This window comes from Pelophylax lessonae (assembly GCF_965119305.1).
Source record: "Pelophylax lessonae genome assembly, chromosome: 4".
NCBI lineage: Eukaryota > Metazoa > Chordata > Amphibia > Anura > Ranidae > Pelophylax > Pelophylax lessonae.
Genome location: NC_138771.1, coordinates 328,667,138 through 328,680,107, shown reverse-complemented (window position 1 = coordinate 328,680,107; position 12,970 = coordinate 328,667,138). Strand labels below are relative to the sequence as shown.

The 12,970-nt window shown below is 39.8% G+C and overlaps 1 protein-coding gene across 3 annotated transcripts in view; it reads right to left on the bottom strand.

Annotated features, from left to right (window-relative positions):
• Positions 1-12,970, bottom strand: part of SH3TC2 (SH3 domain and tetratricopeptide repeats 2) — a 181,785-nt gene that overhangs the window by 40,244 nt on the left and 128,571 nt on the right. For all 3 annotated transcript variants that reach the window (XM_082254470.1, XM_082254468.1, XM_082254469.1), the window contains one exon: positions 12,008-12,141. In XM_082254470.1, the coding sequence (XP_082110596.1) occupies positions 12,008-12,141 (134 nt within the window). The remainder of the gene's footprint in view (positions 1-12,007; positions 12,142-12,970) is intronic.

Here is a 12,970-nt window from a genome sequence, read left to right as displayed (position 1 = left end):
GGTATAAGCAGTAGAAAGAGAGAAGTGCTTATGCCGCTGTACAAAACACTGGTGAGACCTCACTTGGAGTATTGTGCGCAGTACTGGAGGCCATATCTCCAGAAGGATATAGATACTCTAGAGAGAGTTCAGAGAAGAGCTACTAAACTAGTACATGGATTGCAGGAAAAAACTTACCAGGAAAGGTTAAAGGACCTTAACATGTATAGCTTGGAAGAAAGAAGAGACAGAGGGGATATGATAGAAACTTTTAAATACATAAAGGGAATCAACTCGGTAAAGGAGGAGAGCATATTTAAAAGAAGAAAAACTACCACAAGAGGACACAGTTTTAAATTAGAGGGGCAAAGTTTTAAAAGTAATATTAGGAAGTATTACTTTACTGAGAGAGTAGTGGATGCATGGAATAACCTTCCTGCAGAAGTGGTAGCTGCAAATACAGTGAAGGAGTTTAAGCATGCATGGGATAGGCATAAGGCTATCCTTCATATAAGATAGGGCCAGGGACTATTCATAGTATTCAGATATATTGGGCAGACTAGATGGGCCAAATGGTTCTTATCTGCCGACACATTTTATGTTTCTATGTTTCTATGTTATTAAATGCAACTCGCATTTTGAACCCATAGAAGATGCAAACCACATCAGGTCAAAATCTGGTCACAGCAATGTGAACCTAGCCTTAGATTTTAGCAGCACATTCTCAATATAAAACATTCTTCTGCCTATTTCTCAGATGTGTGTTTTAAATGGGAAACTGTTTTAAGTATAATCATAATTCTGATGCAAAAATATTACAGCCCCATGTATAGAACGGTCACCCCAGGTTTCTTAAATAAATAAATGAAAAACTCTTTACTAAATTGAAGGAAATTGCATTTGTGGCACACAGGAACCTGAGTTTGTTAGTACCCTGCTTGATAGATCCCCCTGTTGTGATGCTTCATGTGGAACAACGGAGAAAGATGAAGATATTCATAGATCATGACCAGAGATGAACTGAGGACCTAAAAGTTATTCTCCTATAGCTACAATACTTCATGCCACTGGTGAAGACTGCATTGCAGTAATAGAAAGCAACAGCTATTTCGAGATTTAATTAGAGATTTAACACTTTCTGTTATAGGCCGACAACATTCTGTCCCTGTCTCCTAACTGCAATCTTGTGTTGTCACCTTGTCACATGACTCCTGATCACGATTATGAGTATGCGTTTAATACAAATTAGGCATTGTACACTGTTGTCACCATCAGGAAACCTGCCCTAAGAAATGCCATGCAAATATTACTGGAGTACATGTAGATAAAAAAAGGGTGCAAAAAGAGTGCACTGAAAAGCAAATAATTATGAATTAGGGTAAAAAATTAGCTTAAAAAGGTTACAATTGTTTGATACACAGTGCTTCCTCAAACTAAATGTCATTAAATTAGGTTTTATATCTGCTTTAATTTATAAAGACATTAAGGTATATTTGGCTTTGCAATTTAAAAAAAAAATAAAGCTTATTTCCACTTTAAGTGAAATGTTGGCAGTTTCAGACAAACGTAGCAGAAAATGGTGTTAGCTTTTGAAAAGATACATGCATAATGTAATCATGGAACTACAGATGTTGAACAGGACAGTGTTTTATTGAATCAGTCATTTAATTTACAATTGCTTAAAAATGTAAGAACTCTTCATTTTAAGCAGATTGTTTCTACAAATTAACACTTGTCTAGCAAGTGAATCAGTGTTTACAAGGCAGTTGATATTGATTTAACATTGTCTAAACTGAAGTAGAAATCTGTTCAAGAGCAATCAGTTTTCAGCCTCTCGGTACAGGCGAGCTCAGGCCATGTGTGGCTCTCCAGCTGTTCAGGTTTAGTTCATTTCTTTTACATAAATGCAGAAGCACCAATTCAGCATAGAAGTCCCCGCAGTTTAACCCCCTCTATCCTTCTCTGCAAGCATCTGGTCTTGTATTCACCGTTTTGTCCTACAGTATATTACCAGTTAACTGGTATGAATGGCAAGATAACATAAACCACAAGTTAGTTTATAAAAAAAAAAAGTGCATTAATAATAATATTATGAATAATGTTAAATGAGCTTTTGAGAACTGTATATAGCTAGAAAGAGAGGGGTGTAATAGGAAACAATGTTTCCAGCAAAACATATCCCTATTTAGTGACCGGATGACATGAGCAAATGAGCTTGGGAAAGGTAACATATTAGTACAACATGCCATGCTAGGAGGGCCTCTAGCGATGACGAAAACAAAAAAGGATATCCTGGTCCTACAGAATGTGGGTCAGACATTGGGATGACAACCCCATCCTGTTAATAAAAAATTAGACCTGGCCTTTTTTCCCCCTTGCCAGGTTTTTGTATTCTTACAGCTGGTGGCTTTCAGATACCAGAACAACAGCTGCAACCGCTGTTCATCCAACAATTTTCCTCCTGCTTCCTTCACTTTTTCAACTGATAAATGTCAGCCAGGAGGGGACTAACAGGGCCGCCCACTAAGCAAATTTTGGACGGTTCCTCAGGAATCAGATAAAATTAGCACATGGTATGACTGGCTTTAAAGTGGAAGTAAATAATTTTTTTGCACTTCTACCTACAGGTGATGTCACCAGCACATGCACTCTGAAGGGACGGCAAACCTGTGCCCTCCCTTCCTCCCTTCAGAGCCCCTCACCGCAGAACGTGACTACCGCGTGCATGTGCAAGAGTGACGTCGTCGCAGCACGGCCAATCAGACAGCCGGAGCATGCAAACCTGGATGGAAGATCGGGTGAAGATGGAAGCTCTCTTAAATTTTAACCCCTCTTAAAATTATGCTTTTACCTTGCAGGGTTTAAAAAAATTGGTGCGGTTTACTACTGCTTTAATACAATTGCTTTCTCTTTAGTGTCAGAAAGTAGAATACCAATTGTTGCTTTTTAAAGCTAATTTAGCCTAAAAAGGCATACTAACATACAACATGCTGCATAACAAAGTACATAAAAACTTAAAACACTGTAAGTATCTTAACATGCAGTTAAGCTGCAATCATGGCTTTCATTTGCATAATGGCATCTGTGAGCCAGTGACTAGGGCAGCAGGGTTAGAGAAGGCAACACAAAGCCTTAGAATTTGTGATAAATTGGGGGCGTGGCCGATCAGCAGAGGAGATGGCAGCATAGCCATCTCACCTGAGCTATCCCTAGTCACACAAAGCCTTGGTTCTCAGCCCAAACGCTCCCTAAAGCATCGGGTAGATCCCAAAATGTCTTCGAGGAAAAAAAAAGAAAAGAGCAGTCCAGGGAAGATGACAGACTTCTTCTCCCAACAGCGGCACAAGGGAGGCCAAGGTGGCGTCGGCAGCTCCTGCAGCGGGCCTCTCAGGTGCTCCATAGAGCACAACACAGACTACAGACAGCCACCTGGATATACCCACAGTTCTGGACACAAAAAATGAGCAATGCAGCAGACCCCCTCGGCCACATCCAGCCCTAAAGGCTAAACAAAAAATAAGCAGTACACCAGCAGCTCTGGAGGTGAGTGCATCAAGTTTTTCCTTGGCTGACACTAGGGAATTGCAGGATTCAATATCAGAGTTCCCCACTGCCAATCAACCAGTCCTAGACACCACATTAAAGGATATGCTGGTATCATTGCGCAGCACCCTACACTGAGATATAATGTCATTAGCACTGCATTTAAAATGGAGATTACAGCAGTAAGAGACAGGGTGACCCACATTGAATGCAAAATGGAAGAATTCTCCTCCACCTTCACTGAAATGGTTGATGCACATAATGAGAGGGAGGATGAGCAACATTTGATTAAAGCAAAAATGGCAGACCTGGGGGATATATCCAGCCGTAACAATGTAAACATAAGAGGCATCCTCGATTCAGTTAAAACATCAGATTTGCAAAGCTACTTCACCGACATTCTAAAAGAGGCACTCCTGGAGACACCTTTGGAGGAGCTTTTAGTGGATCACAAACACAGGCTACCAAAACCTAAGCATTTACCACAACATCTCCCTAGAGATACCATTGCCAGAATTCATTTTTATCATACAAAGAAAAAACGTATGCAAGCTACAAGGCGCAGGGAGAATCTGCCCTACAGTCTGCAGGATCTGGCCTTTTTTTGGGGATCTCCCAGCCTATACTGTGCATCAACAGAAACAGCTAGCTACTATTACCAAGTCGTTGATCATTTCTGGAGATGGTTTAATTATATGCAAAGATTTTGGCGGAGGACTGAACAAATATCTCCCATCACTGATAACAATAGACAAGGTAGGGTTCATCTCAGGTCGCCAAGCACCTGATGTGACGAGACAATGTTGTTCATCTGGTTGAAAAATCAAAGGACCCTCCACTGCTTCTAACACTAGATGCGGAGAAGGCCTTCAATCGTATTCATTAGGGATGCTTGTCAAAAGTAATGGAAAAGTTTGCCCTTAGAGGTGTAATTTATTCTGCAATTTCAGCTCTGCATTCCAATCCTTCAGCACGTGTTCACAGATGGAATGTATTCTACAGCATTTCAGATAACAAACGGCACTCGTCAGAGGTGCCCCTTATCTCCCTTCATTTTCACCATGCTCATGGAGCCCTTGACGAAAAAAATACGAGCCCATGCCGATATTAAAGGGATGCATTCCCATGGCAACCTACATACTATCATACTGTTTGCAGACGACAATATACTATCACTATCAAATCCACTTCACTCCCTACTGGCAGTTCATGGGGTTCTGAAAAATCTTCAACACTTTTGTACACAAAAATAAACGCCACTAAGTCTAATATAATGGGCATCATGGTAAGCAAGGCAATACAAAGGACCCTACAGCAGACATTTCCCTATCCATGGACTATGCACTCACTACAGTACTTGGGTATTAAATTAAGACCCTCTATTTCAGGCATTTACGCAGCCAACTTTCCCCCTCTCATACATACGATACAACAAGAAATGTCTCATTTACAAAAATTGTATTTTTCTTGGGCAGGCAGACTAGTTGCATATAAAATGATGCTGCTACCTAAAATTGTATGTAATTTTCACACACTACCCATTCGTGTCCCAGCTACCTTTCTTGCTAGCCTGCAAGCTCAACTAAATAAATTTATTTGGGCTGGGAAAAAACCAAGATGCTCAGCTCATATACTAATAAAACACAAATCAGTGGGTGGAATGGGCCTCCCTAGTCTGAAAGACTAATATAATGCCACCTTACTGGAGCAACTAAAATATTGGTTTCATCCACCACATTTAAAACATTGGAGTAGTATGGAACGTGAGTGGGCACATACACACACAACCTTAGTATACCATTACAGATCACTGATTTAGCGGGATTAAAGAATCTACATGATCACCCCACCATCTTGGCAGCGATGTTTGCTTGGAAATATCTAAACTGACATTATGAGTTACCATGTAAATGCAAGATAATTCCCATTCCCTTTAGAGTCTTTGGAACACTTAGTTCCAGAGATTTCATTTAGGAACTGGACAGCAAGGGGCATTAGTACCCTCGATGACCTTCTCAAGAAAGGGCACCTATTACCATTCAAAAGTCTGACCCAAAACTATTCGCTACCAGATATGGAACAACTCACATACAGTAGATTGATATCTATTCTACAACACCACCAATTTCCTCCAGTTCCAATTTCTGAAGCAGTGTGGAAACACTGGAAATCTAAAGATCTTTCCTTAAAGGGCATCTATACATTCTCTGACCTACTACAAGACAAAACTAAGTTCATTAAAAAAAAAACCCACATTTGAGAAAATGGGAAGCAGAGCTGAATAAAACCTTTACAGATACTCAATGGCTGAAAGTGATTAAATGCAACTACCAATATTCTAAATGTACAAAATTACTGGTGGATAGACCAAAAAATCCATTTAAGATGGTATTATACACCATACATAACCGCTAAATTCAAACCAAATAATATCAATGAGTGTTGGAGGGGCTGCGGCCAAGTAGGCACGTTGAAACACATGGTCTGGTCATGTCTCCACCTACGTAGCTTCTGGGCAGCGATTTTTTTTCAAACTAATATCCCAAATTACAGGGTTTTTGGGCAAGCCAAATGTTGAACAGACCATCCTTATATCAATGTTTCTGCAATCCCCTTTAGGACCAATAACCATGCACATCTGGTTTGCTGCTAGAACAGCAATACTGCGGGACTGGAAATCGAATGTAATAACCAATGTCAGAGAAGTAAAATGGCAAGTGAAGGAAATTTATTTTGTTAGCATACAAAGTGGGTAAGACCTTACAATTCAAATATCAATGGAGTTCCTGGCGCTCTGTATAAAATAACATGTGCACCTAGATGGTATGAGAATGTGTTGTTTTATTTTCTGCTTTTTGTCTCTCTGTGCATTTTTTGTTATAATTTTTCAAGACACTTCACTAATTATGCTGCGGCCCACTCGTCGGACTCTAGTGAGAATGCTCCAGATGAGGAGATATGCAGCTATGGTTTGTGAGGTATTCTTTACGAGCCTCAACTTTGTTCAATTATAGGTTCATATAACTATTAGTCTAGAGTAGTTGTATTGTTTAAAAAAAAAAAAAAAAAATTCCCTTCACATGGCATAAACATACCGAATTAACCTCTTGATTTATTCATAACATTCGTATAAGAATGACTTGTATATATATATATGACAATGAATATATGAATCCATGTGTCTATTCTGTACCAACAAATATTTCTATTCTTCTTGATTAGTCTTATTATCAATGCTTATATTATTTGTATTTCAATTAAAAATATTTAAAAAAAAAAGGAAATGTAGTTCATTTTCTATTTTGTTTCCCTCTTCTGGTGACCTCTGGACATCTGTGGCTAAATTTAGCAAAAAAATATATTCTTCTTGTTTGTTAGTTTGTAGATATAAAAGGTAGCTCTGTATAATAAATAGGAACTTCACTCATTTGTCTCTGCCTTAAAATAAAAAAAAAAACATAGCTATTAGGCCATGAAGTTCAGCATTGTCCTGCTTTGCTCTCTTCCCCAGGGCTGCACATCTTTAATTGAGATCTGGCGCAGGCATGCTGTGAGTCTCTGCCAAGTCTATAGAACCTGGCAGACATGGCATGTGCACTAATGCGGGGAGACTGGCACATGTGCACATACACCACTGGTATATCTGCCAGATTCCATGGACCTGGTTCAGGCTCACAGCATGTCTGCACATGAGTGACATCTCACAAATGGCTCCTGCAATGAGCAGGGCCTGGACAAGGGTTGGTCAGGAGGTGAGATGGGCACTGCGAGGAGATTGAGGGGGAAGGGATTTGTGTTGAGAGGGGCAATTTGGTGGGGTGTCAAGGGGTAAGAATTGCTAGGAGTGGTGATTTAAGGGGATTTGTGTTGCGAGTGGGGGGATGGGGTAGAGGATTTTTGCTAGAAGGGGGGATTTGGGGGGTTCGTGCTAGAAGAGGTGATATGGTGAAGTGGGGAAGGAGAATTGTGCTAGATGGGGAAATTATTGTTTTGGGGGGGTTTGATGCTAGGAGGATAAATTTAGCGGGTGACTATGTGCTAGGAGGGGGATTTGGTGGGGGATTTGTGCTATGAGGGGGATTTGAGGAGTTAGTGCTATAAGAAGTGATATGGTGAAGGGGGAAGGAGAGTTGTGCTAGGAGGGAAAATTTAGGTGGTGGATTTGTGCTAGGAGGGGGGATTTAGGGGTGCGTGCCAAAAGAAATGATATGGTGAAGTGGGGAAAAAGAATTGTGCTAGGAGGGGAAATTGTTGCTGGGGGGGGGGGGTTTGTGCTAGGAGGGAAAATGTAGGGGGTGTCTTTGTGCTAGGAGGTGGAATGGGGGGGGGGATTTATGCTAGTAGGAATTTCAGAAGAGAGGCAGATTTGTACTGGAGAAATTTATGCTTAGGGGGTAAGCATGCAGATTAGTGCTCAGTTTTTTTGGGGGTATTTTTTGTTGACACATAAGGCTAATACATCTTAAGGGGGGGCACAGTTTGGCATGTTCGCTCTGGGTGACCTTGTCCTGTCACTGGCGATGGGTACTGCAAACATCACAGGAAGCAGTTTGCTAGGTGTCACACAAAAGTTCTTATGTAGTGAGGTCTCCATGGTGTGTCTACACGAAGCCAGGATTTAGGAAGTAAAAGACAAAAAAAACTTTTTAAAAAGTTTTTACTTATTACACTTTGTTTTTTTGTGATAGAGCGGACCTTGAAAAGTAAAGTTCTTTCATGCTGAAACAAAAAGTATCTGGATGGCCGCACTCCAATGCATTTCCCGTTTATTGAAGTGGATAAAATTCATACAGCATGCATAGGTACAGGAACAAAAACAGCTGACGCATTTAGTACTAATATTAGGGCTTAGTCATAGCTCTTCTGTGCTCAGACAAGGTACTTTGGAGGAACTCTCACCTTGAGTGGTGTTTTTCTCATTGTTTGTTTCTTTCATGCTGCCTCTGATAGCATACTCAGCAGTGTTTTTGCCAAAAATAATCATGACAAAAAGTGTTGGGGCTTGTACAAAAGGGCTTAAAGTATACCTAAAGGCAAAACTTTTTTTATAGTTTTGGATAGAGTGGGGAGGGATTAGAACACTTGTCAGTTTTTATTGCTGTCTGTGTCCCCCTTAAGGAGATTGAGCCAGGTTATGATTAAGCAATTAGATTTGCGAAACATGTCAACCATGCTCTTCTGACAAGTGTCATTAACTCTCTTTGATTTTGCTTGTTGGATGATTTTTTTGCATTAAAGATCTCGTGGCATTTGGAAGTGCGGTCATTCGTTTCTTTATTGGATGTCTCTAGTTGTCCTGTTTACCATTATTATTGCAAGTAAAAGTAAAAGAAAACCCTAAATTTTGAGTTGTCCCCAGAAAAGTAATAGAAGGGAAATCTTCCAATGGGGACACTAGTTCTGGGGACCTGGGGGCCCCAAGGAATTCCCTTAATTTGCAGGTATTTCCTCTCACTTCTTGTTTGGCTATGGGACAGCAACTGAAGGGAAATCTCTGCAATGGGACATAGACGGCTATACAAAATCTGACGGGTTATAACCCTCCCTTGTTCTTTTTAAAATAAAAAAATAAAACATTTTGCCTATAGTTATACTTTAATCATTCAAGTGTGTCTCAGGCAGTGTTATATATGGATAGGAGCAGTTAAGAGCTTCATTAAAAAATACCATAGTCCAAAAAAGACCTATTTTATCATATAAGCTAACTGCTATACCTATGATGGGTTTCTATACACTACTGCTTCTTGCAGAATCAAATACATTTTGTTAGCAAGGAAACAATGTTTAGACATGCTTGAGTTTACTAATTACATAAAGCAGCATGCTTCTTCCGAGTCTGTCAGTGCCCTGTTAATGCTGCACTGTGAAACTAAATTATTTTTCACTGCTCATTACTCATGCACAGCAGCATGAATTTAAAAATTAAAAATACATTATTTCTCTACAAACAATATAATCTTACTTTACTAGTAACACATTAACTAGAAAGGGGACCCAAAGAGTAGGTCAAAACTTAAAGCAGAACTCCATCTTTTGATTCACTTTACATAGTTTGTTTGGGCCATGCTGGCCCAAACTATCTATGTCTCTCACTAACTTGAGGCCGCTTGATGTGTGATAAAAAGTGTATGTAGTGGAGGCTACATACTGCATACCGCACTGGGTTTCGGATTCGACCTGAGACTTCCTATCTCATATTTGGAATACAATAGAGTTTATCTGATTAGCGCTCAGTGATTCTAGCAATGAATACAAAGCTTCTTCTGATTGGCTGAGTCAGAGGCTGTGACATCATCAGTCAGCTTCTCTGACTCACAGCAAATCAGAGGAAGTTTTGTATTCATTGCAAAAATACATTGCTTTCTCTGAATAGCTGAGCACCGATCAGATAGACTCTTGTGTTCAGCTTGAACCCTGAACACAGTGCGGTATGATGTATGTAGTCTCAGCTTCATACAGTTTATACAGCACATCCAGTGGTCTCACATGTTAGTGAGGGACATAACATGTGTCCCTCATGTTTCAGGGGATTTAGCCATCCATCCATCTCTTATATACTCCATATCACATCTATACTCAGTCTCAAGCCACTTGCACTAGTACCTCTTTGGTTGAACCATCGGATTGGATGAGTGTGTGGTGGATGTGTGGTTTGTGTGGGTGTCTGCTTTCTTGTCTGGTTTTGTCATTTTAATTATTTGTTATGTTGGAGGTTTTTGCAATTTTTCATGTTCTATTTTTACCAAATATACTTTAAGAAGTGGCTTTCTTCTTGCCACTCTTCCATAAAGGCCAGATTTGTGCAGTATACGACTGATTGTTGTCCTATGGACAGAGTCTCCCACCTCAGCTGTAGATCTCTGCAGTTCATCCAGAGTGATCATGGGCCTCTTGTCTGCATCTCTGATCAGTCTTCTCCTTGTATGAGCTTAAAGTTTAGAGGGACGGCCAGGTCTTTGTAGATTTGCAGTGGTCTGATACTCCTTCCATTTCAATATTATCGCTTGCACAATGCTCCTTGGGATGTTTAAAGCTTGGGAAATATTTTTGTATCCAAATCCGGCCTTAAACTTCTCCACAACAGTATCTCGGACCTGCCTGGTGTGTTCCTTGTTCTTCATGATGCTCTCTGCGCTTTAAACGGACCTCTGAGACTATCACAGGTGGATTCTATTTATCATCATTAGTCATTTAGGTCAACATTGGATCATTCAGAGATCCTCACTGAACTTCTGGAGAGAGTTTGCTGCACTGAAAGTAAAGGGGCTGAATAATTTTACACGCCCAATTTTTCAGTTTTTTATTTGTTAGAAAAGTTTGAAATATCCAATAAATTTCGTTCCACTTCATGATTGTGTCCCACTTGTTGTTGATTCTTCACAAAAAATTACAGTTTTATATCTTTATGTTTGAAGCCTGAAATGTGGCAAAAGGTCGCAAAGTTCAAGGGGTCTGAATACTTTCGCAAGGCACTGTAATTGACAGGTTGATCCTCTCTGAAGATTTCTTTCTGAACCTTTAGCCCTCCTTAAATATATAGTTAGTTTGGGCCAGCTTGGCCCAAACGAACTATGAAAAGTGTATCAAAAGCTGGAGTTCAGCTTTAAATGACCCTGTTTTTCACCCATACATGACTGCCTCCACAGCATTACATATTTTTCATTTTCTCTACCTTACACTCTAATCGACTTCTGGGAGCAAAAATAGATGTTTGGTACCACGTAAAAAGGATGTGACTCATCCTGTTTCCTCCCATTTTGGCCCCATTCACACCTGAGCAATTTTCTGTTTGAAGCTCTAAAACGCTCAACAAGGCAAATTACATTCATTTCAATGGCACTGTTCACATCTGAGCATTCTGTCGCCTGTAGCAAAATGCCTGTCACTCAAAAAAAGCACATGAGCTTCTTTTTGGCAGATTGGAGGCAGACTGGGCCCCATAGACTTCAATGGCAATGCCTGAAAACGCGTGACATGAGCACTTTATAAACATTTTGTTGTGCATTTTCTGTTCTGACCGCAGCTCTCCACCCCTAATCCCCTCCACCTCTCCGGCCCCTAGTGCTTTCTATTGGCTAAACAAAAACACCTGAAGCTGCAAAAGAGTTTTAATACACTTCTAAAACACTTGTAAAACACTTCTAAAAATGCTCAAAACCCTTAAATAAAAACTAAAATTTTCTATGCTAAGGTGCTGCTCAGGTGCAGCTGAAGAAATCAGGGCAAGGCAGTAATTAAATGAAGCTCTTACTTTGAACCACATAGGCTACTTATAGCCAGAATACATACCAGAAGCTTCCTACTCTTTTCACTTCTAACCCTAAAGCTTAGCAATGGCAGTGGGTCAGATGGTGAGGTACCTGCCCTTTGAGAATGGTCACATGTTCCTAAACAGCAACTGTGCTTGGGTGCTACTAGCTCAAAAATGCCCAGGACTGTGGGTAAAATGTTTTATAGTCTTAAAAATGATCACATTTTGACTTACCCATCCTGTACACTGAGGTGATATCAGTCTGAGCCAAACTACGCAGAAGATCTGCAGAGCCTCTCTGAGCTTCATCATCAAACGAGTTCAAGGAAATCTTCTCCTCTTCACTAAGAAATAATAAGTCTTTACACCTGCAAGAAACATTAATGTGAGTTGGTGCAAATCACTTCATAAATAATGTTCACCATATAATGGTATATTATTACATTCCAAATGTTACGTTAACAGCATTATTCAATAAGTCTGTGCAAAAAGCAAAGTGAAACAATCCATCAGATGTCAGTGTTACCTAGACAATTTTTTATGTATTTCTTATCTCTATTTCTTTATTTTTATTTATTTCTAAAAAAAATCTGAATGCTAGTGAAAAAATAATTTCCCAACAACAAGATCATTCAGACATGACTGATTTGTAGTCTATATATGGCCACAGAAGCTAGATGATGGTTGGACAGTCTGTATAATGGCCAGATATTACTCTACCCAGCTGACTGACTTTTACCTCAAGGAAGGTGACCTGAAAATGCCTACACATTTTATATAAACTTGAATGAAGAACATAGCAATACTGTACAGTAACATAAACATCTCATATCGTGTAGGTAACAAGAGGACACAAACATGCAGTCATCTATTTATAGCAATTTAAAATGTAAAATTAATCTTTAGTTTAGTATCTAAACCACTAAAGATGCATTATCAGTGCAGTCCCACTTATATGTAGAAGCTCCCAAACCCCAGAACAACTTAAATTTGAAATCTAGGATACCCTGTGCTAAAAGTGTGTTAAGTCTCCGAGCCTAGGCTGTCAAATTGGCTAGAAAGTCAGACAAAGTCCAGGAATGTATCTGTAGAGGGTTGACACACCTTAGATGACAAATTACAGGCTAACATGTATAAGCCACACCACTGGATGGTAAATACTACAATCTTCAACAGAACACACAAAAATATGTCCAC